Here is a 27,040-nt window from a genome sequence, read left to right on the forward strand (position 1 = left end):
AAGTCACGCGTTAATGCTTCATTTTATTTGTTTCTTAAATTCTGACCTACAAAAACTAGCGTGGGACTCGCAACGAAATGTTAAAAATGGGCGTCTGTGTTTTTTAGAACTTGGAAAACGATTTTCGGACGGATTTCGAGGAAGTAGTGAGTTTATTCCGTAAACAACAAATGTCTCGACAAAACCTTAGAATTTGTTAAATTAACATTTTCAATTTGGTTCAAAGCTATTTTGATGCATTCTATTTTACATATTTTTACGCATTTCTAGTTTTGTTTATTCTACTACGACAGCGCGGCCCGTTTCATTAAAATCAGCGAGAAATAAAATGTGATAACGGTTTTATCTGGAATTTCACTTGATATTTATCTTTTGGAGAAATCTTTTATCCTATCTGGGACCCGTCCTCTTCCTGTGTTCGAGAGAGTAAAAAAAGACCGTTTATTTTTTTTTACTTTAAATAATGAATAAAACATTGAACGGTGCAAAGAACTATTCCGGTTCAAGTTTTTCTCCAGTACTGATATAAATAGAATACCGTATTTAGAATAGAAATCAGTTACAAGGAGTGCATATAAATTTTGTTGCGCGTGGAGTAGTTGAAAAAATAAATAAACACGTATTGTATAGATAAAATTCCATTAAGCAGACCAAAAAATTCAATTAAACTGATTAAAAAATGTTGTTTTATTTGAATTCATACAGCACCACGATGTTTACATTGAAATTATTTTAAGGTAGATTTTCTCCCGTTGTGACGTTTTATGTATTACGTGTTGTGGGAACACCATCTTATAAGCAACCCAATTGTTTCTGCGTGTATTGGTGGTGGTCTAACGCTCTTCGTAATCATTCATAAAATTTAAATGTAATCATTATCTCAGTCAAATTTCGTCAGTATAATCCGTCATGTTTCTTTCAGTTTAATTTTCTTCCTCAGCGAAACTAGACGGATTCCGAATTCCACGAGCTTGACCTCCTATTGTCACTTCATTTGTAAATACCAGCGATTCTTTGCATTTTTATGTGCCGTTGGCACGCCCACATGCCTCATACGAACAAAATTAGAGATGAACGATCTTTTTATTTATAAAATGGACAAGTTGTCGCGCAATAGAACGACCCGGAGCATATTTGGGTGCCTTTATGTCGCTTTGGTCCCACATTTTTCAATTTATTCAAAGAGGGAGCGATTTCGCAGAGGCAGCGGGTACTGAGACCGGACGTGTACCCGAGGAGTCATCTCAGGCGGAGGTACCGGCAACGATCCGGCGACTTCTTAGCATATTCTTTGAGCGTTTTGCATGCTTGCCCAAATGACCGTACCCATAACATGAGCGACCAAGAGGACAGGTGTCTGAGATAAAGAGAGGGGCGCCATACATTGGCCAAGATACGAGGAGACTAAACTTGACTACCTGTTCCCACTCCTCTATAGGTTGGTTGCTTTACGTAGTTCCGTACTGTGAACCGAAACTAGTAAAGTAACAACACAAAATGTTTCTGCTGACTGTTGTTGTGTTCGTCTATGTTTTGTAAAATAATTCGTCGGATGAGCTACTTTGTGGACGCTATCGGAATGTTTGTTAGTGTCAAGCCTAGTGTGTAGTTATGTTAACTGTTTTCGACTTCAAGGTTGTTTGTTGTTCTTTTCGCGTTGTTTTTCAAAAATGTGTTCGTTACTTCTTCGGGATAAATAACATGCATAACATGAAAGGTGAGGAGATTCGTGCAACATTCATCGACTTTGGCCACTTTTACTCGTTTTGACCTGCATGCTGTACCATTTACACGGGGATAATATTCATAACTTTTAACAGCCACTGTACCAATGTGTTTTCCAGTGACAACTCTCCAAACTGTTACCGTTTAAATGTTCTTTCGTTAATTAACTCCCATTCAAAATTGTAATTGCTTGTTTACACGTTTAATTGTTTGTTTTTTTACAACAAAACCACGTTCTTAACCTATAATAATATTTTATCACATTATTATCTCAGTTCACTCGAGATGCTTTAAAATTTAAATCAAACATCTCAGTCTTTAAGGCGGTTGTTCACCTTTTGAAACGTGTACTTCGAAGTTATTAATTTTTTAAAGTGATTTTCCTTTCGCCAGTAAATTTTTTAAAACTAACGATTTTTCAAAATTACTTCTGAGCTTGACTCAACGTTGTCACGACCGTTGCTCCAACTGTCAAAAATGACAGTTATTAATTAAGAAAACACAGCGGAAGTGCAGACCAATGCGTTTCCAAACTTTGTTGTAGAAAAACTAATACATACATGTAATAATGTACTTTGCCGTACTCATATTTCTTCAAGAAAATTTCTTATTCATAAATTCTACTATTAAATTTCGTGATAGTAATTCCATACATGCGGAACAACAAGAAATGTTATTATTTATGAAATGACAGGCATTGTTTTGTTTTAACAACTAGAACATCATGTGCGTAATGTGAACCTTCTCATCTGGTGTGATAAGTTAGTTGAAAAAATTAAAAACCTTGAAATAAAATTTATATTTAAAATTACAGGCTGTAAAAATAAACGTCAAAACTGACAGACCATATGGGCGTTTCTTAACAACAATAATAAACTGACCCGCTCATAAAATTAATTTCAGTAAATATAAACAAATTAAAAAACAAAACTAACAAAGATTCAGATAATCACAATCTCTGACAGACAGATCGCTACTGCAATTTATATAGAGGGGACAGCTTGAGAAAATCCTTTAATTTCTCTCGCTTATCAAATTTCCCAACAAGCTTTTTCAGGCAGATTAATCTCGTCGGCTCACTTAACATTGTAAATATTTACTGAGAAACAAAGCTTCCCAATTTTTTAATTTCCTCTGTAGAAATCATCAAATCAAATTAGATTTTCGCGCATTTTTGTGTGCCTCGGTTAAACAAGGCAGACCAATATTTCCTTATTATTACAAATGTTATCTCTAGGAAAACGTTTAATAAAATTTAACTCAAATCGTAACTAAAAATATCTGAAAAAATGTTTGTTTGTTAAAGAAAGTGAAGTACAGTCGTGGAACAAATGAAAATAGTTGTAAATTCTTCTAATGAAAGACTCGATTCACATTTACATCATCATCTAGAAATGCAACATTTAAATGTCTACATGTCGTATAATAATCATGGTTCTAAATCTTTTGTTGCAAGCGTGTAAATGTTATTTTCAACTTCAGTTATTGTTCTTTCTATGTTAATAAGATTATTTAATCTTTATGCAAATAAAAATAAACAAATACGTAACCGTGTCGTGAGTCTTAATTTAAATTTTGGAAATTCACATTTTAGAATCCATAACTTTTTAAGGACCAAAACAGTCACTAAATTATTAAAGGCGTTTACTAAATTATGAAATTAAAGAGATTTACAACGGTATCTTTATAGCTTCTTAAATTTTTTAAGCATCAACTTGTTCAGTATGTTGTTAGTGTTTCTTATTTTACTTCCAAGTAAATTTTTAATTAAAATTGAAATTTACAGTTTACAACTTGTTTGTTTGTTATATGCACAATTAAATCTTTATTTGATTTATTCACACTTTGCGCATGTTCATTTGCATTGTGCTTCCTATAGTAAATGTTACGCTGTCTGAACAATACCCAACCGCCCGGTTTAAAACTGTATCTTTAAACTTATAAGACGGATGATTTTTCAAAGAACTCGTAGTGTTTTAACTGTATCGGCGATTATCGAACTCACTGGACCCACTTCAAAATTATTAACACTTCGGCGATTGTATTATTTTGGTTGTGGAGCGGTCCAATAGATGTTCCGCAATAAGGACCCACTTGTTAAATGTTATCTAGAATTACTTTAAATAAAGCAAAACAATTCGTTTACTGTCCGCTTTTCAAGAAAACGAGGTAGATCATGTGAAAGCTGACTTCATAAATTATTCGCAAGAAATGTAAAGAGTTAAAGACGTATTTCTCACTGGAGTATTTTCTATTTACATATTTCTATTTTATTTCTGTTTTCATATTATTAATTAGATCTGTCTGATTAGTTTAAAAAAATGCATTCATACTAATTAGTAACAGGTATTGATGAAGGAAAATAAGTTAAAAATGTACCGTTACGTTTCTTTATCTGTAAAAACTAGGTACTATACCTACGTATTACAACATTTTTGATATCGACATTTTTTGTAATTTATTATGTCCACATTTCTATTCAGTAAATGAGCACAACAATACAAATATGTATCGATATGAAACGGCTAGACCGTCTGGCACCACATCATAAATGTTTTTTATTTACATTTTTTATTAAACTATTTATAGTAAACAGAGGTGTGTATCACAATTGTCCTCATTAATTTTTACCTCTGCAAATTAAAATAATATTAAAAATTACTAACGTGGAGATTTAAAATTTATTTTTTAGGATTTTTCAAAATCTGAACTTGGGTACTACATTTCACGTTTTTTTCTTTGCGTTTTTCTCTTTTGTCTTTTTGAATTGCAATTTCTTTTGTTAAACAATTCATAAAATGGAAAAAAATCGCCCAGATCATGAATAAAGTCAAGATTGCACCATCTGGTTCCAGTTCACGAACTGCTTATCCGTTTCACTGATTATCTGTCCTGATGATACCATTTCGATTGACGAAACACCTCGACTTCGACGATAAGTCGTTCGTGTGTGGCGCGTGTCGTTGTACTCATTACAGACTTCGTGTTTGCATTTTTTGTAGAAAAGTAGAAGACATTAGGTAACACTTTCGGCACATGCTCATTTATTAGAGTACAAAGCGTAACATGATTCATAATGAATGAAGTACATACGAATATTTCACACTAGATTTCTTTTGCATATGCTGTAATCTGTCATTTTCATCGTGTTCGTCATTGAGTGTAAAAATGGTTTTTCATTTTAATTACTTACATGTTGTTTCTCGTATCTAAGATTTTAACAAGTTATTCACTATTGTTCGAAATGGAAGACTTGCTTTGAGCCAGATAACCCCGACCCATGGATAATTCAACAAATGGATTACTCCTCGCACGAAAAAATAAAGACCATTAACTTTCATGAAAATAATATGCACTTTTGAAAATTGTAACGTAAAATTGCACATTACTGTAATAATTTTTGAGCCGAGTTTATGGGTCGTTAGAGACATGAATCGTTGCGGAATTGGTGTGACTAACGATGCTGTTCATAACGTAAAGAATACTTTTATCTACTTTTAAGTTTATTCAAGTTTTTGAGGGCACATTTAACTAGGTATGTAATTTCTATTCGAGACAAGCACTTCTATAGTGGATCACGAGGTTGATTAAATGTAAAATTTCCGGTTGTCGATTATTTGAAAGTAATTTGTTATTGAAACGTAATGTTTCGAACATTAGCGTAAATAAACGTGAAACGAATAGCAGAATAGGTGTATTAAAATAGAACGTAATTAGAAATTTGCTAAGAGTGACAATAACAGATGGTTGATTGGTTGTGAAATGCGTTTAAATTTTTATCTGTCTAGCGTTGCTTAAATTTTTGGCGAATCTAGTACAGCGGATAATACTTAGCAACACGATTAGTCATTATAAGGATGCTACTAATTTGATGTGTCATCCAACACTTTAATTGTTGATTTCTTGATTCTTCAAGTTGTAACAAATATTTCCGGCACGAAAAAAATAATAAGATTCTTTTAAGTAATTATTTACGCGATCGTATACTATGCAACAGCGACAAAGTAAGGCCGGGATCACACTGTGCGGTTCAATCGTGCGGTTCTGTGCGTTCTAAATGTTTCCTATTTTCTGCTTGGAAGCATTTACGGTATTGTCTTTGGAAATGAATCATGAAAGTGTCATTTTTTTTTCATCCGATCTTACCAAACCAATCAGTCATTATAAATGCAAAACAAGTCTGATTGTTAATTGTGCTTGTTGCAATTTTTTTAAGGCGGTATCACGCTAATAATTTACCCAGAAATAGCTCAATCATGTCACAGAATTTAATTTATAACCCAGGCTCGAACTCTTGCGGTTTTACTAAAACCATATGTTGTGGTCATTGTTGTAAAATAAAGTATGAATCAATGCATATTGTGTTTTTTGGGTTCTTTTTAAAGACGTAAAGGTGTTATACACTATACAATGTATACACAGTATTGTTACACATTATACAACAGTTTAGTTAACGGATGCGACATTTTTCTAAATCAAATTTTATAAAATAAGGTAGCAAATGTTGAAGAATTAGTTGTACTCTTTTTTGCAAAACTATTTCAAACATAGTTTTTACCTGTTCCGACTTTAGCATATTTTCATATTACATATTGTTTAATTTATTAATTATTTGGTATAATCTCCACATATTTTAGAATAGATGTAATCTAATACAATTTCTTCAAAGAAAAAATTATGCAGTTATACTAATATACAGGGTTATTATAAATGATTGTAGTCGAAGCAGGCCATCATGCCCATGTTATGAAATTTTTGCTGTTTTCATGTGAACTGTCAATTTTTGTCGCTGTCACTGTCATTTTTTAGGTGAAAAGTGCGGTGATGAGGATTTTATTAATTTTTTTTTTTTAATTAACGATTGAATCCAAAAATATTGAGTTGTTTTGCACCCAATTTAACTCCTGTGTGGAAACGGTGTGTACTCACTTATTCACATTATTTTGATGTTTTTTATATTGAGCGGCAACCATAAATTTTACATTCAGTTTTTACGCTAACTTGGACTACAATCATTTATAATAACCCTGTACAAAGTGTCTATAAAGGAACGTATATCAAGAGTCTTCTGGAATTGTGAGGCGCTATAATTTTATTGAGTCGAACTATGTCGAACCGTTGAAGCCGTCAAATCAGATGTCAACAGTCAAATGTCAAATTATTAATAATTAATGAACTTACATAACCTCTGTTTTTCTATTTGGTACCACAATAAGTTACTGAACGGCAAAAATCAAATATAGACAAGTGTCTATAAAAGAACGTATATCAAGAGTCCTGTGGAATTGCGAGGTTCTATAATTTTATTGTGTCGAACTATGTCAACCCGTTAAAGCTGTCGAATCAGATGTCAACAGTCAAATGTAACATTATTAAATCTTAGCGCCAGTTGTGAGTTCAACGTGTTAGTTGTTTTGCTTGCGATTTTCTGCAGTTTTTCTATATTCTAATTACTTTTCATCTTACAACAGTCTTTATTAAAAACCTGTCATTAATGGACTTACGTAACTTTTATTTTTCTACAGGGTTATTCTAAATGATTGTAGTCGAAGCAGGCGTCAAAACTGAATGTAAAATTTATGGTTGCCGCTCCACATAAAAAACATCAAAATGATGTGAATAAGTGAGTACACACCGTTCACACACGGGAGTTAAATTGGGTGCAAAACATCTCAATATTTTTAAAATTGATTGGAAAACAACTCAATATTTCTGGATTCAATCGTTAATTTAACAAAAATAAATAAAAATCTCATCACCGCACTTTTCACCTAAAAAATGACAGTGACAGCGACAAAACTGACAGTTCACATAAAAGCGGCAAAAATGTAATAACATGGGCATGGCCTACTTCGACTACAATCATTTAGAACAACCCTGTATTTGGTACCACAATATGATACAGAACGGCAAAAAAATAAAATATATTCGAATTCCACAGGACTCTTGATATATGTACGTTATTTTATAGACACTTTGTACATACAGTGTGGAACAAAATGATTATCTTCTAATTAGCTTTGGAATTTTTTTACATGCCAATTTTCCTGCACCGCTCTACTCTTTTTGAAGTAACCATGTATTTTTCGTAGAACGGCACATCGTATTTTTGCAAGGGTAATACAAAGGTAACTAGATGAAGATCATTTTATTCCACACTGTATAAGATTGCTCGTGAGTATGTTTGTATGTTTATAATGTTCCGGATAAAATATGAACCACTGGACCGATTTCCAAAATTTTTTCACTCACTGTTTCATAACTTGTTTCTTCAGAAGTGAAGACAGGCTAGTATTATCACTTTGCCACGTGAGAGGATTGACCAGTAAAGTAAAATGTCGAGCAAGGCGAGCGAATCGGGCAACGACTAGTTGTGTGTACAATAAAATGTGACAAAATACATTTTGTGTTTTCAAATTTTGAATGCAACTTTACGCACAGCATGTTACATTCTAATGATCAGTTAAAATTTTGGCGATTTTTTAAAAATGGTGCTAAATTTTGGGTATATCGTTTGTCAGATGTTTGGTTATCTAATAATCAGAGAAGTTTGTCTTATCAGATTATCATAATATGTACTAAATCGATGACAATCTTGTAGTAGTTTTTTCAATTTCAATAAGACAATTAGCTAAATTAACCTTAATTGCTCTCTGAATTTCCAAAGGTTAGCGAGAACGGAAGTGTAGCATATCAAGATTTGAAAATTTCTTGAGGTAACAGTTGAAGGTAAAATTTTACAAGCACGTATGTTTCTTTTGTTTTCAATAGCGTGATGTATCTGACGTAAAGGTAGACGAAATACACTTTTGTGGCGAATATAAGGCCCAGAAACACAAAGACACAAACACACGAACAATGGATGTTGTTCATTTCGTTGTTTTTGATTGATCTAGTCGACCTCCATTGTTTCTAAGGAAATTTCAAGTCGGAAAATATTGAAAAACGTACGAATGAATGAAATAAGTAATAATACACGTCGACCCGAGAGTCGACGTTCGTTTTTCATTTTATTACAGCCTCGCAATTTCAACAAGTTTCTCGAAGAAATATTAAATGCAGCCTTGCAGATTATATCTTTGATTATGTATACGAGTTTGCTAGTTAACGCAACGAGTCCTGAACTAGTCGCCAGTGATTTTAATCAGTTTACGTTACTTATCGTTACCTAAATCGATACTTCTACCGTTACGCATTGGGTACTTATTGTTGCTCGTATTTCGATACCTGTCCTGCCCCTGCCCTAATTCCATCAAGTCGAAGACACGTCTTCGTCGAACAATAGACAAATATAGTTGTTTCGTCGACAATTGCCATGAATTTTAATTAGCTCTTGTAATGTTGTGTCACGTGTTGTTGTTAACATGAAATGTTTGTCGTGCTTTGCAAATGATTAAGAAAGGTGTGTGTGCGTATCTACTTATAACACCACCAAGCGATGTTTTAGACGAGTGGCGTCCAACTACACGACAGCTATCGATTTAGAGTTAATTTTTTTATAGAATAGAATTAATGCTGACATAATTCATTCATAAATTATTTGCGTTGTGGGGTCGTTATTTGTCATCGTTACACCACAACATAAAGTACAGCACTCTGCATACCATTATCGAGAAATTGTGGTATTTTTAGATGTAGCTCGTAGAGTTTTTCGTTAAGTTATTCACGCCGGGCTCTCGGGCATTTTGGTGGCAACGTTACACTCACTACCTTGCATGTGATCGAACGATTAAAGAATCTTAACCAGACTTTCGATAAAATTATTTATTCGTGGAAACACACTTTTCGGAAAATTTTAGACACACTTTCACACCACTTTATTGATTTCCGTTCTTCGTCGAATTGTTATTTACGCAGCCCAGTTTTAGCGAACTCCACTTCAAAATTGTTTCAGAACGAAATTTATGCTGCAACGAACAAGACATGAAAGATAAATATATTTTTTGCTACTTCCTACGATCGAGGGAGTAAACTAAACAAAACTGTTCCGGAAAGACGAAGACGAATGAGACAACTTGGTCAAAATATCATAACGACTGTTTTGTTAAATGCGAAAGAAATGTAATGCTGCAACGAACAATACACGAAAAATAATATTTTTTGATAATTCCTACGACCGAGGGAGTAAAATAAATAAAACTGCTCCGGAAAGACGAGAATTCATGACAACTCGGTCAAAATATTTTAACGATCGTTTTGTTAAACACAAAAGAAATATAAGTCGACTGAAGGACGAAATGTTAGTTGCGGAAGTGACTCGTAGATGTGTTTTCCGGTATCTTTTCAGTCCTTTGATTTTTTAAGTGGATACACAATCCCCCATTCAGGTGGTGTGTTTACAAGTTTTTACACAAAGGAGTAAATTAAAACGGCGTAGTAGTGGGTCTTTGACTACGCTCACTCCTGGTCATAATATCCTGGCGTCTGGTTCAACCCTCAATAAGGATTAGGGTTGAAATCTTAATGTCGACGCCTGGCGTCGGCGCTGTATACTCGGTGTTGCAATTCCGTGATCAGTAAGCTTTTTGCCTGCAAGCGGAGATGCTTTAAAGCCGCTATGATGCTGTGATATGTGATGAATGATCTGTGTTAAAAGAATAATCGTTATGAAAAATCAATAATGATCGATTTTGTTGGTGTATCACGTTTAAATTGAGTGCTTACACCATTGAATTTCGATGAGATGAGAATAGCAACCATTATGACCTACATCAACGAATAGAATTTAAAATGTTTTGGCCCGGTTTAAATATAGGAGGATGTTTATTTTTATTTTTCAAAGTTTAGACGCATTAGTTCGAGAACTTGACACATATATTCCCATCTAACTTCCCATTTAACGAGCAGGAGGAAATAGTAATTAATATGTTTTCTTGTTTGTGGCAACTACGGGATTGGTAGTAGTTTTGTACGTTGTTGTCAAGTAATTTATTTAATTATTTATTTCGCCAGGTTGGATCCCACCAGTATGGAAAACAAAAAGGGAACATATCAAAGTGCACCAGTTACTCAAAGTAACGAAATTCCCCAAAATGAAGCACTACCAAAACACTCACATCAACACAATACTGCTCCTCAACATTTGAGATTATTACAGTACGGTTTAAAAATACCTAATCATCAACATTCACAATTGAATCAGTCCCATCCTCACCAACAGTTGAATTCACCGTTGCATTTCCACATGCACCAACAAGTCCAGTATCAACACAGACACATTCAACCTCCTTCCCAACAGTTAAACAACGTAAATTTCCTCCAAAATTCCCAACCGTACGTCCATCAACATCAACAAACAAATAATCAGAATTTTTATCAAATGAATCAACCACCACCACTACATCCGCACACGCAAATCACACAAAATAGTCCACAAATTTGGGTCCCACATCAGCCCCCGATACACTACCACCACCAACAAAGTAAAGCAGAAGCACAGAAAAAGAACGTTCAGCAACAGCCACAACAGCAACAACCGTCGCCGCCACCAAAACCAAAAGACGGTTTGGAGAAAAAGAAGTCTAATAATATTCCACAGTTGAGGTCGCCTTCGGCTAAGAGACCATTAGAAGCTCCGGTTACCATGCAGGGGTGGTTACACAAACAGGGATCTGAAGGGTTGATGTTGTGGAAAAAACGGTGGTTTGTTTTGTCGGAGTATTGTCTATTTTATTACAAAAGTACTGTAGTGTAGTGGAATGTTTGTAGCGTGTAGCTAAGTTTGTGGTGTTTCAGGTTCGGAGGAGGAAAAACTGTTAGGTTCAATTTTGCTTCCGTCTTACAAAGTTTCGATTTGTGGGCCCGAAGACAAAGTCAATAAAAAATATGCCTTTAAATGTGAACATGCCAATATGCGAACTTATATATTAGCAGCCGATTCACAAGAATTAATGTTGCAGTGGATTCGCGTTCTTAATTTAGCTTGTCTTTTACAAAGTAATTTGTATGTGAAGAATGCGAGTTGAGTAGGGCCAAAAATGTAACTCGTTTCATTTTAGAGAAACGGATCAACAAACCGGTCCTTCAGTGCCATCTATTTATAATCAATCGACCGAAAATTCGGATTCTGGTTTCCACCAACAGTTCCACCAAAATCAGAATTCGAGAACGACACCTGTCCACATGCACTCCTCGAGTAACACCACCGACTTAAGTAATCCGAGTCAGCAGGAACTGAGTCAATATAACCAGCCCCTGTACGCAAACGCGCCCCCTAAACCGAGGCGTTTGAACGACGGCGGCTACTCGTCGCCTAGTTCTGACGTTCTAGAGAGATACTCGAATCCACAGAATGTTCAGACGGTACCGATCATGCGGGCCGTCCCCAAGTCTCCGGTCAACATCTACGGACACGTGCACCTCACTTCGCAATCGCCGCAGCCAGAATACGTACACCACCGTCCAAAACACGAATACGTGTTCGCACCCACGCGAGAAATGCAAAATATACCTCAGAACATGGAACGAAGAACACCAGACACTTACGGCCGTTCCAAGCTGAATCCTGCGAAGTCGCGCCACCCCACGGACTACGAGGACGTCTACGCGGATCAAGTCATGTACAAACGGCCGCTAAGTCCTATAGCTTATAGTCACGTTAAGAAAACAACCCCTGTTGTCAACCCCTCGTACAGGTCCTACACTCCGGTTCACATGTTGGGCCCCAAGGACATGATGCAGTATTCCATTCCGCAGATGAGGAAGTCTCCGGTGACGATCGCGAGACCCCACAGCGCAGACTTTCTGGAGTATGAACTGAACCATCGCCACCTAAACTCCAACGCTTTAACCAGACAACAGCCGCGGCCTAAATCTAGCCTGGATATTAACAGGAACACGAACGACAATGACAACTATTTTTATTCGGAGGAACGGTACGCCGAGAAAATGAGGAAATCGGCGCAGTACTTGCCGAAAATGCCTAAATATTACCCCGCCTCGAACGAACAAAGAAAACCTGTACCTAATAAATATTCTGAAAACGAAAATAATTTTGTTTTAATGAGGTCGAACACTCAACCGATTGACTTCAACAACTTGCAAATTAGCGAAATGCAGCCTGTTCGAAGTCGGAGTGTGCTCAGCGAGGGGTCGTTGTCTAAAGAAGTGGATGCCGATTTGAGATGTACCAGGCAACATGGAAGAGAACCGATTAGTCCCGCTTTTCCGAACAGACAAGAGATGTATAATTATGACGAGATGAGGAATAGGGAATACGAACAGTTTACTCGATCGGCGAGTGCTCGATTGACGCAGAATCAATCAATCAGTCAAGGCGAAGGAAAACCCATGTCGAGAGAGGGAGACAAGAAGGTAAGAATTTCAGTTTGAATTTGACATTTTTTCATTTACTTCCGAGATGTTAAAAGATGAGTAAAATTTCCGCAGATTATCATTTACCTGTTATTTACAGATGAAAAATCTTCGAGTAAATTATGATAATTAAAAATCAATTGCATAATTTGTATTAAGAGTATTTTTGAACTTTTGCTCAACATTAAATTTTAAAGAAAATAAGTAATTGGGGTTATTTGTTTTTGTTTTGGTAATAAAACTGACAAATAAAATTGTGTTGTTGCTTGTTAAGTGAATCGTTTGCTTTCACTTAAAGTTCTAATGAAAATTCATTTTACTGCCTAACAACAGCTATTTCAGTAACAGACTTTTCGAATATATTTTTACGACGGATTTCTGTTCGCTTAAAATGGACAAAATAAAATGTTACGCTTCGTTTCGTTAAAAAACTAAATAAATAAATCTTGGAAACTTAACTCAACAGGTGACATATTCTATACTCGTATTACTTTTGAATAACGCCTAAACTGTATTGAATAAATCAGCGAACGCGACATCGTATCAGACGAAACATTAGATGGCCTCCCAGTATGTTTGTGCGTGAGCGTTACTATACAGGGTGTCTCAGCTAAGATTTTCGAGCCTAATAACTCAGTTATTTTCCAGCGGATTTTTGTGAAATTTAAAATGCAGATATTTTAGACGGCGAAGAATAAAATCCCATCAATGCAATGACCCAAGTCTTAAAAACGTAATTTTTACATGCCTTTTTAAAATGTTGAATCAATTAAGATTTAGGTACATAAAAAATTGATAGTCAATAAAAAATGCTGTAGGGAAAAACTCGTCCTTGAAAGACGTCTGGTTTGCAAAAAAAACTGTGTTAAACGTGGCTGCAAATGCAAAAACGTAGACGCATATGAAACAAACGCGCAATTTTGCAAAATTTTGGTTATCCCTTTTCGCAGAAGCGCAGGTGACATATTTGACGTTTATCTTGCTAACCTTACAAACACTTACAACGTTAAAGACAACATTTGGACGTAATTTATTATACTGGATTCTTTAATTCTTCCATAAAGGACTAAAACACGATCGGGATATTTTAGCAAGGTAATTTAGTTCACGTACGCTTCCTGTGTCTTCAAATAAATTGACATTTTGTAAAGCCTACATTTGTAGAGTGTTCTACGAGAAAACGAACTGTGCCATTGAAGTTCTTAGGACACTCTCCATATGCAATTTTTTTTTTCCTTTTTCAACAATATTGAAATTTTTGCCGCTGTAGTCTATTTTTTGAGTATTTTCAATAAATTTTCACAATTTGACGTTTCTAATAAAGCACGCCCAATTTTGACAGACTTTAAAGAGTGTACAAAATGTTGCTTGGCAATTAATCATCAATTGTTTCAAAAGGTAACTGCTCAAATACCTTCAAATTTTACATTAAATTTTTAACGACAAAATCTAATCTTTTCGTTGAATCAGACAAGTGATTTACTTAATTGTTTGCGTAGACCCCTATTTTTTAATGTTTAACAATCTAATAATAATCGCGCATAATTTTCGATAAAGGAAACATGTGTTAAAATTACATTTTTTAACTTGAGGTAATTTTATTATTACTAATTGAACCTTCACGGTCTAAAATATCTGCATTTTAAATTTCATAAAAATCCGTTAAGTAAAATAAGTAATTACATAATAAGTACATTAATTTTAACTGGTAATAGAATTCGTTAATAACGACAATAACCTTGAAGTTATCCAATTAAAATTATTGACACAAATTTTGTTACCCACCAATGGGGATTAAATTGCTTCGCCAATGCCGATAAGCGAAGAACAAAAAACAAATGCAAGAAAACTTTCACTTGTTTTTTGGTAACTTAGCACAACGGCTAGTCGTTGCGCCCGTTGCTATGACCTACATATAATGATAAGGGTGGAGGAGAAAAAAGGGAATCATGTGGTAGATATTAAATGAAAACAATTTTAATAATAAAAATTTTAAACTGACCCTAATGAATCGCTTTTACCTAAGATGATGACAAAATGTCTTCTAAAATTAGTGTATTAATCCGTAAAAATTCTGATGAAGTAATCAGAGTAATCATTAATCATTACAAGATGTGTTCAAAGTGACCGCCGTTATTGTCAATACAATACAATACTGAAGGCGCCGACGAAATGATTCACTCTTTCTAGCATTCCTCTGTTATTGCGAATTGTTGTGGCAGCATTTTTCACCCGTTCTTAATTATTATACTTATTTAAAAAATAAAATGTCACCGACCTCCGTTTAGGTGGCTTCTAACCAACCACAAGAAAACCATTGCTTCAAAGTTGATTTTATGTGAGGGGTTTTTGAGCCTTAAAACTTCCGTGCCCCCCGCAAGAAGAAGTCGCACGGAAAGTCTCTGGGCTCGAGGAACACTCCCGCACGTTTCACCATACACCAACACACTATCTATGTATTCACTATTTGAAAACAAACGTGCCATTTTCACAAAATTTTTGCTCAAATCACAGAATCAACATGTAAACACCTGCCTCTCCGAATCGGCTAACACTAACTAAAAATTCAATCCTCTTATGTCTACCTCGGCCGCAGAGCGAAAAAACTTTATTCTATAAAAACACAATGTTTTGCGCTGATTTTACAAAAACTATTATTTCACGGTTACTGTTATTGGGTTAAGTAACTAGAAAATACGAGTAAATAGACAGCTCTTTAATTTATGGGGGGTAAAAAACTGAAATGAAAATTATATTTCGAAAAAACGGTACATAACAATGTTGTTGTTCTTGACGAGACCTGTCACTGGTTAAAATTAATGTACTTACTTCTGAGACATTTTTTTTAAATTTATTTATTTATTTATTTATTTATTTATTTATTTACTGATCAAGATTATTCTTACTCTTTGGTATTGTTGGTTAAATTGGCAAATCTGATATTCAAGAAGTTTTAAAAATCAGACAAATGGAATAGAACGAGGTTTTAATTAATAAAAAATATAGAATAAATAAGTAACAATTAAAAACTTAATATTTTAAACGGGTGGCATATTGACAAATTGTAGACAAATTTGACAACAATTTCATCATTCATATGACAATTTCAATAAAGCATAATTTAGAGCAATGTTTTTTATGTGGCAGAAAATTGACGTCCAAAATTTAATGATCGTAATAGAGTGCATTTCAACGAGAGGTACACAGGCGTGGCTACCGAGATGCGCCAGATGTAGGGGAAGGGCGACCCAAAATCGAGTGCATTGGCGTAGTCTAGTTTTATTTTTGTTTTTACTTTCACAACACAGAAAATATCAGATTTTCACAACCGGGATTGAAAATCAAGTTGTATGACATAAAAGAGAAGACGGTGAAGAACAATAACCTGGCTGTGATTTGCGACAAAATGGCGAAAAATCAGCTGTTGAAATAAAATTAGAAAATTCCCTGGGAAGTACAAACTAACGCCGCTACTGTCTAAGTAAGCCACGCCGCCGTAGACCGAAACAGATTTCTGCGCAAGTTTATAGACGTGTACCTCTCGTTGAAACGCACTCTAGTACTGACCGTGATAGTCAAGAGAAAGGATAATAAAATAAAAAAATACATATTTTAAAATAAAAATTACTCGTTTGTAAATATGGAGATGATTTTTTGGTGTTCATTTAAAAGAAAATGGAACAAATAAAAAACAATTGATATCACTGGAATCTGTTGAGGAGTTGTATAGTAATTAGTGATAACTAGGAAACACGTAATTCATGATAATTAGGAAACGCATACACAATTAAAAATAGTATTTGTCATCTTTAGCCACATTCGTAATTTTGAAAATATTGAAAAATACAAATTTATTTAGTCTAATTCAAATGTCAAAGGTTAATATAATGTGTTAAAGTGGTCAAATATTTTTTCCCAATAATTTTTTAAATATTTTCCTCGCTTAGTAGTGGCGTTATACTAGTTTTAAAACCGTTAATAATAATTGTTGATATTGGTAATTTTTTGTTTTTTTTGTTTTTGCTAAATTTAGTTTGATAATTTATTAGAAATATGAAAAATAAGCGATAAGGGGTTGGTGTATTACCCCTTAATATACTGATACAAACAAAAACAAGTTGATTTGTTATAGCGGGAAGAATCAATGAAACGCTTACTCGAATGGAAGCAAAGAATGTTGCAGTCCCCCTTAAACAGAAAAGCTCAGAGTCACAGAGTTTATTCTGGAAGGCCTGATTTTTATAGTAAAAATCAGGAAAACGAATATATGTTTAAAAATGAAAATATTTATCAAGAAGGAAGGAGGTCTGTGAACAATTTGCCACAGTATAATAGTTATTCTTCAGACGACGAAGGTAATTAATTTTGTTGTGTCTTGTGGTACAATGTAGTTGAGAAAACTGAGAATTTCCATGAAATTTGATTAGTTGTTAGTTGAAAATTCTCAGAAGCTCTAGATGTAATTGGTGTCAGGTTTGGTGTAGTCTACACTGGTCCTTCCTGCCTGGAACAACTTGGGTCTCAACTTTCTGTAACTAACATTTCGGGTGGTAACTATTAACTTTAAGTTTTTTTCTACTAACAAATTAATTTACTTATTTGGAAAAGGATCTGTTACTTGATGTAAAATTTGTAAAATTTTTTATGGTCGGTTCAGAAAATGAGGAGGGAAGCAAAGAAAATGTGCGATCACAGGCAGGACGGACCTTGGACACATTTCCGAATAATTCTGAATCACTTACACCTGCACATATCACTTCTATCACTGTGTTTAATACTCTGAAGGAACCTGATAAGCCATTAACCCATTCTGACACAATGCATGATACTACACAGTACACAGATAAATCGTCTGAAGAATTCAAAGAAAGCGAAATTGCCTGTGAAGATAGCACATTTACAAAGCCCTTAGTACAATTTAACAAAGAATCGTCAAATATGGCGCACGTGTCTAGTTTACGCGCAGAATACTCTGATAAATTCGAACCCAGTCCCATTGTTACCGAAATCAAAAGTAACGGAGCGCTAGTCAAGAGTATATTGGCAGAATTCGAAAAGAAATCTTCCTCACCCGACAAACTCGAAGATCCCCCGTCGACCCCCATCAGAGACTCCGAAATTGGCCCCGAAGAAAACTACATGACGATGACACCTAAAAAGAACATTTTGGAACCCCGACTCAGCACGAACAGCGACGCGACCGTCATTTTCAACGAATTGGAAGAGAACCCATACGTGGAAATGACCCACAACCTTGAAATGTCATTTTTGGGCAACTCCGACTTCACCGAACACCAACCGTACGAGATGGTTTGCTTCAACGAAGGAAAATTCGAACCGGTTTACATGGAACTCAAATACACGGAGAAGATTTCGACTGGCAAAAGCGAACTGCCAGACATAATTGTTCCTCCTAAAATGAAGAGATCGAAAATTGGTGGTGACAAATCAGACAGTTCGGACGCCGATGACGAAGCGTCCAAAGATTTGGACTCTTTGGACACTCCGAGCAATCCTAGATTCAGTTTGTCGGATAATTTTCGGCCAGCTTCGTACTACTTAGGGGCTAGCCAGACCGTTCCAGAATTCCAGGACAGCTCAGATAGCGAGCTCGTCTCTCCACCACCCATACCCACGTCGCCGCCTCCTTTGGAAGATCTGGACAATACAGACGAAAGCATCTCGACAAATCAGTGCAACAGAAATTCGGACCAATACTTCACCAGCAGACACTTGAAAGGAAACGGACAGTTAACCTTAGAGAGCAAGAAACAAAATCTGTCTTTGAGTATCTTGAAAGATCAGGACAGTTCGTCAGTTTGCAGCGCAGATACCGAGCGGAGATTTAGCAGTAGACTTTCGCAAAACAGCGACTCCGACGTAGAACTGCGCATACCGCTCTCTAGAAGTCTAGATTACGAGAGAATGCTGAAGAGACGTCCCGTTTCTGAAGAATTTTGCGACGAATTGGACTCTATGGACGGCAACTTTAACGACAGCGCCGATTTGGATAAATATTTAACACACTTACAAATCAATAACTTGACCGACCCCACGATCCAAAACGAACGCAAGTTCCACGAATACGAGAATTTGTGTATCAGTAGATATCGACAGAAAATGGACAAAAACACTCCCGAAAACGCGTCCTGTGCGAGTCAGGACCTAAATCTGAGTCAAAATATGACAGATTCGAATGACAGACAGTCAATCCTGTCGAGTGATGATTACACTCAGAAAGGACGACCTGAGAGTAGTGCTTCTACTTCTGCTGAAATCTGTGGCTTTCTGCAAGGGTCCAATCGTTCAACTCCCAGCATAAGAATCAGTAGTTCTTTGAGCGCCCAAGAAGTGCCAATTACATCGTCTTACTTCTCAGACCGTAGAGATATGTCTTCGAATTCGTCATTCAGTCAACCTGCTCCGTACTACTATTCTGATTTGTCCATGAACGCTTCAAATACAGACAGCACTTCCACCATACTGACTTTGAATAATCAGAGAGGTACAATGAACGGTAGCAAAAGAGATATAACTCGAATAATCAATCCGATAAAGTGTAACAGCCACCTACGCAGCGATCCTCAAGCTTCTCACAGAAACATCATCGACAACACGTTTAAACTGGCTGCGGAGGCTCGATCAGCGTCTGTAGATTTTCTGAATTTGACGGACAAATCGGGACACATAGATAAGAAGAATATCTACGAATCTGACACTTTGAAGCGTTTGAAGGTGTCAGAATCTGCGGGGAACACTCAGTCGGACCCGGAAATGCGGAATTTGTATCCATCGCGCAAAATCCATAAATTCAACAGCATCGAAATTGTGAACAACGAAACGAATGTTCGACGGTCGCACTCTTTGGAGGGTTTGTTGGAGAACGTTCTGAGCGAAAACGTGGACACCCCAAACGACTCGAGTTTCATAATCGACAACACAGCTTCGGACAACACCGAAGGTAGTTATTTGTGGGAGGAAGATTCGATATGGCGAGAGAGATTGAGGTCGGCGAGTCAAAGACATACGAAGTCGATGGATGACTTGGACAGCATCGGGGAGGGTAAGAAAGTGCAGAAGAAGTCTCCAAGAGGTATCACCAGAGGTGCCACTTATGTCAATGATAATATCTACAACATGCCGCTGCAGAATAAATCAAAAGAAACTGAAGGAAAGAATGAAAGTAGTAACAATGGGATTAAAAAAGAGGGGAGTTTTATTATCGATAGAGAGAAGCTCAGACAGTGGGATTTGCTGTCGAGTGCGCCTTCAGATGATCAATTGTCGACAATTACGGCTTCACAGGAACCGAGGGGTAATAACACGGTGCTAGAAATAGGTGATGGGAGTACTTGTGAACCAGTTGAAAGTATCAACACTCAGCAAGCAGGTATTAAACTTGTTTATTATAGGTAACTGTATATTATGTACATAATAGACTCAGTATCGATGTAAATTTGTACATTCCACGTTTCAACCAGAACTATTGATTCAGTTTTTTCAAGAATCTGGTTTTGTTACAAGTGAAATAACTTTTGTTTTGTCGCAAGTTAAATCGATAAATTAGACGACGCACCGACTAATTAGCTTTATGTACAATTAGTTCATAATGTTTTGTAGCGTCAGGTTCAATATCTATAAATACCCGAGACACTTTTCCGAAAGCAATTTCCGCTAAAAGAATATGGACTCCAAATTCGCAAACACTGCAGTCACGCTCTGTGACGAATTTGACGAGAGCCAACGACCACGAAAATTTTATGTGAGTACGTTGGACGACTTAATAGGTTTTAAATAAATTGTGATGTTGTAGGCCACACCAGCAGGGGTATTACTTAACTCAAGGACCACCTCAGCACGATGTATGTATGGATAACACTCACTCGCATAAAGTTAGGAAAGTGAGTACATTAAATCAGTTTGTTCGTTGCTAGAGATTTTTTGTTTGTGTTTTTTCATACAATTAGGAAAATTGGTCGTTAAACGGTAAAATGAACGTCTCGGCTGGTGAATTGCTCGGTAGGACGCACGAAGAACTCGTTTTGCTTTTAATTCAGTTGCGTAGGCAAAATTCCAACACATTGCAAGCTATAGAAAATTGCTATAATGAAATCGATACGATTCAGGTTTGAGTTTTCGAAAGTTTTGACTAACACCACTGACGTACTAACGCTGTTGCTTTCAACTTTTGCTAAATTTACACCAACTAACAAAAAAAATCTACATTAATTTATATAGATAGTGACAATAAAGGAAACACTGAAACTGAATCTAATTGAAAATTTAAATTCTCCTGAAATTCTCATGTCACGTTCTATAATGGACATCTAAGGGTTCAAAAGTAATTACAAGATTTTGAGCTATACTTACTCCATGTATTATAAACGTCCATCTAGGAGGCAATGGAAGTGTGAATGCACCTTTCGCTTTCTAACCAGAAAAGTTACTAGCCGTTGACAAATGACAGTAATGACACGAGCCCCAAATTTTTTTTATTGTTGATAAATTCCACGAAAAATGCATATTAATTGTTATAGCATATTTTCAAACTGGACAACATGGTTGGCAACCATAACAAAACATTAGATGCGAGTCTTTAGCCAGGGTTGCCAAACTAAAAGCAGCTCTCCATAGCCGCCTAAGATGCACCTTTATAATGAATTAAGCATAGTTTTTTCATTTTTATTTTTTTGCTTTTATGTTAATCAGTGTGATAAAGAAATTAAACTTACATCATAAACATCATTATTTGACTAATAAGTCTAAGTAGTAAAAAAATGTAGTTTAAAGTTTAATTGTGATTTGTTACCTTCTTGAAGTGCAACTTGGCAAGATCGAGTTTAAAATAGTGTCAGGTTTTGGGATAATTTCTGATTTCTAGCAAAATATTTACAGTGAATGCTGCTTCACTTAAATAATAATTACATGCTTGTAAAAACAGTCACATTTTTTTTGTAAACCTTGATGAAATTTGCAGGCACAGTTACACGGATCATTATTAAATCAAGCAAAACGATTAGAAAATTTACAAAAGTTAGAACAGATTAAACAGCACTTGATAGAGCTAGAAAAACAAGTAAGTTCCGGCGTGTTACTTATGTTTCGTTTAAAGATTTGTTTTTAGTACGAAAAAGGCAAGCCTTTAGTAAACCTTGTCGATAATATGGTAAAATTGGGTTCACTGTATAGATCACCGAACGAACGTAATTTGCTGACGCCTCACATCAAAGACCGTTTAGAATTCAACCAACAAATCCAAGAGCGTCGTCTCTTAGCCGAAGAAAGACGCGACTGGAACAGATTAAATCCTAATCACTTACAGCTGCAAGAGAAAGTTCAGCAGCTCTACCAGCTGGATCGGTTGATACAAGAAGAATCTGGAACCTTACAAAACCTTCAACAAGACAAAGAGGACATCGAAAGAGCTTTAGGCGGTCTGAGGCATCGTTTAAACAAAGGATTCAATGATCCCGCCGAAATCGAAGAGGCGAGAAAACAACAAGCCAATTTAGAAAATGAACTAAGCAGGGTACACTTGATGTTAGCTCAAAATTCGAAGAAACTTGAAGAGACTGTTGCTGGAAACGCAAGACTGGAACAAGAGTTGTTAATTTTAAAACAAAAACTACAAATTTCAAGGCAACAAAGAAGTTCGCCACAATTCTCAAATGCCGGTATGTTACAAGAAGTGGTTTAGTTTTTGTTGCCTGGCGGCTACATCGATATTATATTTTTTTATTTGGTTTGTGGATAAATGGTTACGGATGTGGTCCTCTGCATGGCACGTTGTTTTTGCTTAAAATCACCATTATCCATTTTATTAATTTCTGTATTATATCTCTTGTGTACAGTCTAGACATTGCGCAAACATTTCATTGATTATTTCATTTTACATTTGTATTTTATATATTTTTTTTTATTCAGGTGATAGTTTGCCCTGTGCGATGGGAACTAGTGCCATGTTAGAATCGGATTTACAACGAGTTCAGCAGAAAGTTGGAGATTTACAGAAGCAACGACAAGAACTTAGCATGCAAGTCAGACAACTTACTGATCGGTCGAATAATTTGCAACAGCAGATTAAACATTCACCCTCGTCGGTTACACAAACTAACCAAAGTAGGTACAAAGGTGTTGCGTAAATTTTGGAATTGGCGTTTATGTTTTTAGACGTGAGTAATAAGAAGAAAGTGAATTCGTTGTGGCGCGAAACCGATCTAGACACGATGAATATAATAGATCACGGCGATTCTTGGGACAATCAAGTCAGTAATCACGCTTCCGTGACTCCCCTGTACATAAATACTGACATGAAGCAGTCCGAATCGGATCTGTACAATCGTAGTTTAAAATCAAGCGATTCCGCAAGTGATGACGCTGTCCAAAACTTGAATTTAACCTCGCACGAGAAGCAGGAGATTAAAACCGTACGCATAGTGAAACGAGAATCGGAAAGGCGACAAAGAGACCGAGAGAAGAGCACCACTGGCAAGTGGGACGCCCTTTTGGAAGAAGACAACTCTTCGCAGAACTCGAGCATCTTGTTCGCGCCTGCTCCTGTCCAAAAGACCCAAAGCGCAACGAACATGATGTCCCCGACGTTCGAAACGGACAAAAGCAGCGGTATTTTGAGCAGGCAGAGTTCGCTGTCCAGCTCCAGTTTACCCCAGGTGTACTCCGACGGAGTGGCGAGTTCGAGCGTCGACGGCAGTCTCGACAAGTCGCTGGAGTTGTCGCCGATTTTCAAGAGCGAAGCCGCGCGTCAGATCATAACAGAAATGTCGATTCAAGATGCTCCGAAATATACGAACAGACGGGCGGTTCCAAAGGAGAAACGACGCCACTACACTGCCCCCCACAACAACTTGATCATGAAGAGTTTGAATCAGTTGCCCACGGTCGACAATGGCTTCGACAAGATCGTTGTCAATGACAGGAGGGCCAGGGACGATCTGGACATGGAGAGGGCTCTCAGGCAGCGAATCGATGCGCCCGATGTCGTTCGGTCCACGCTGAGCAGCAAGGAACTGAAATATAATGAAAGTACCATTGATAATATTTTAGGAACTCCAAATAAAATCAGCATACCTGAAAGATACATACCTGAACAATTACCTCAGTTATCAGCCGAAGAACAAGAACATAGGTTAAGGAAAGTCGAGTCAATTAAGAAAATGCTCTCTGATGCTGCTATCATTAGCAGCAGCTCATCGAATCTCGCCTCAGGTAATAATCATAATACGTCCGTCAAATTAAAGAGATGAAAACACAAAGTAGAGTAACACTTCTGGCTAAATTTCTTGAATGAAGTAGTTTCAGTTGTTGTCGTAAATATAAGAAATCTGTTTAGTGCATTTAGCGCAAGAGGTCGGTCACTAAATACTGTTGGGACAAAAGATCTCCGTATATCTTCCCGAATCTCCGTGTACTTCCTCCAGATCTTCCTGTATCTCCTACGAATCTCCTCTATTTACTCTGGATCTCCCGTCGACAAAAATCTCTCCGTGACCCGCTTCTCAATTTAGCGCTTCGTAAATCGTTGTGATGTATTTAAATGCAGCTACAGTCGATTGAAATTTCAGATAGATTCCAATTTAAAAGAGTTATTATGTAGGATGTTACATTAAAAACTAACAAAATTTGTTGATTTAACTGTTAATGAAAGTTACTTTATTTTTTCAAGATTGGTTTTATTAATTCTATTTTGAGATGTTAATATGTTGTTAATAGATGACATAATAAAACAAAAAACTGAAAACGAGTCTTTTTACTTCATTTTATTAAGTAGTTAATTTGGTTATTGTGTATTTATGAACTTAAGGTCCAAAAAGAAGTGTGATTTTAATCCAGTGTTTCAAACGATGAAACTTCAAAGTGGAAAAAAATAATTTGTTGTGGTTTGAAAAGACATCATCGTAAAATTGGAAATTTTTAATGAACTTAAAATGTGCAAGAACAATAATTGTTATTAATATTTTTATTATATTTTAAAAAATGGGAAAATATTTAAATGTCTACAGCATTCTACAATCTGTCGGATTTAAATATTTGTGTGTTGTTCATAAGTTTCGAGTTTAAAAATGAAATGAATCTGGTTAAGTAGAATTTAAAAAAAAATCGTTGAGTATTTCCACGTAGAAAACGTGTTGTTTCAGATGAGAAAAAGTTTAATAAAACACCAAATAGCGTTACCAATAAGGCGACATCAAAAATGATAGAAGAAAAGAAGCAAAGAGAACATTTGCTTCAGTTGAATCAAATACTTGCCAAGCAAGTTATGGAAATGAGCAAAATTGTTGCAGGTGAGAATCTTACTTACTTCGTGTTTGTGTTGCATGCGTGTTGCAAGTTGTGTTTTGTTTTTGCATCTGTTTCCTTTTTATAGGTACCAACAGTCTTGATGATCAGTAGTAGGCTTGAAGTTTGCTGTTAGATGAGGTTTGTTTTTTTGCATGAGCCGCATGTTTTTGTTTTGTCATTTTTTGATAATTAACTGACGGAAGCTCGTTTGCGTAGTGAAAGCATTGGCGACGTTGCCGCTCCAGCCTCAGCAGATCAACACAGATGAAGAAGATTCTTCACCTGTGACGCCTTTGCCTCTTTATCAACAACGTGATAACTTTTACAGTTAATTAATTTATATTGATTGTACAAATTTCAAGGGTTGTGTTCAAACGTTTGGCCTGTCGTACATTTTAAATATATTAAGCTCTTTTAGCGAACAGTATTAATATGCGAGCTCCTCTTTATGTATATATTTGAAATGTAACTGTAAAGAACTGAGTGCCAGACAATAAGTATTTATATTTATTTTACGTAGGGAAATAAGTTACGTTGTACAATGTTACATAGTTAATTGTATTAATATTGTTTATATCAAAGTTTAGATTATTTGTAAGTTAAAAATTATGCTCACATATATTTACACGTGGTGTGTTAAGTTCAAATTTTGGGATGGTGATGGTTAATTGATCAAAACCATAATAGGTCTGTTTTTTTTACCCTTTTTTATTATTTGATCAATGCATTGTGGTGGTTATCTCTTGAGGGTGGTACTTTATGTCTATACGTAATAAGTACTTAAGTATATGCTTATGGACTGTGGTTGTGTTGTCACATTTGTAGGCCTTCAAATACACCAGAGTTCAATCAATGTAAAGTAGTTTCACAAATTAAATGATGACAACACGGTCATTGCCAGCACTTACAATAATTTTGTACATATATCTCTTTTATTCAACAAATTATGTGATAATTTCCCTCAAATGAATACAATCATCTATCACAATCCATTAGATCAGTTTATCTTGGAAAAATTCGTTATTTGATTTTTTGAAAACAATTTGTGATTTAATTTTACACATATTTTTTATGTAGCGACGTTGGATGTTAAAACAGATCCAGACTCCACTTAGAATTATTTTGGATGTTATTTATTTTCATTTTTAAGGAAAGAGCTTTTGTAAAAATGTATCCATGGTCACAGTGAAAAAATATAACGAACATTAAAAACAGTATCACAATTTTTGTTAATTCAGATAATCAACTGTTTACTTAGTGATTCATTTAAAATTGATTTGTGTTTTTCACGACCTGCTGTATTATAACTGGCCTGTTCATTTCATTAAAAATGCAACATTAAACACAGAAACAACGAACAATAAGGAAAACATTTACGAATTTAATTTCGAAGGAACAAAAAACAAGGAGATTTTTGACTTCAAATTCAAAATGTCATTTGAACAAGAAACATTCTGGGTGACAAAAACTTAAGATGAATAATATCCCCAAAAACCTCCAATAACCAAGCGTACTGCGGGGATCACTCACAATCTCAAACTATACATTTGAACAGGCCGGTTGTATACAGGTCGCGGTATTTTTAATGCTCAATTTGTGTTCACGTGAAAAAAGCGCTTGACACATCTGTAGCATTTATGTTGTAAATATGCAGATTAAATAATTGCAAAAACTGTATTTGGTGCTCTTTACAAAGAAATAT

General features: G+C 35.7%; 1 protein-coding gene across 7 annotated transcripts; it reads left to right on the forward strand.

Moving 5' to 3' along the window:
• Nucleotides 1-1,409: 1,409 nt before the first annotated feature.
• Nucleotides 1,410-27,015, forward strand: LOC138140493 (extracellular matrix-binding protein ebh-like). Of its 7 annotated transcripts, XM_069061605.1 has the most exons (16): nt 4,400-4,745; nt 10,678-11,405; nt 11,461-11,668; nt 11,724-13,038; nt 17,171-17,393; nt 17,696-20,428; nt 20,659-20,800; nt 20,852-20,939; nt 21,006-21,164; nt 22,016-22,114; nt 22,163-22,712; nt 22,963-23,157; nt 23,209-24,264; nt 25,194-25,340; nt 25,424-25,476; nt 25,555-27,015. In XM_069061605.1, exons 1-15 carry the CDS (start codon nt 4,621-4,623, stop codon nt 25,447-25,449), a joined length of 7,794 nt encoding a protein of 2,597 aa, XP_068917706.1. In that variant the 5' UTR covers nt 4,400-4,620; the 3' UTR covers nt 25,450-25,476; nt 25,555-27,015. The 7 variants fall into 7 exon arrangements, with proteins under 7 accessions (XP_068917708.1, XP_068917705.1, XP_068917711.1 ...); XM_069061607.1 differs by lacking the exons at nt 4,400-4,745; nt 25,424-25,476 and adding an exon at nt 1,410-1,717; XM_069061604.1 differs by lacking the exon at nt 25,424-25,476 and having other exon boundaries at nt 4,398-4,745.
• The last annotated feature ends 25 nt before the right edge of the window (nt 27,016-27,040 follow it).

The sequence above is a fragment of the Tenebrio molitor genome, chromosome X, assembly GCF_963966145.1.
Source record: "Tenebrio molitor chromosome X, icTenMoli1.1, whole genome shotgun sequence".
Lineage (NCBI taxonomy): Eukaryota > Metazoa > Arthropoda > Insecta > Coleoptera > Tenebrionidae > Tenebrio > Tenebrio molitor.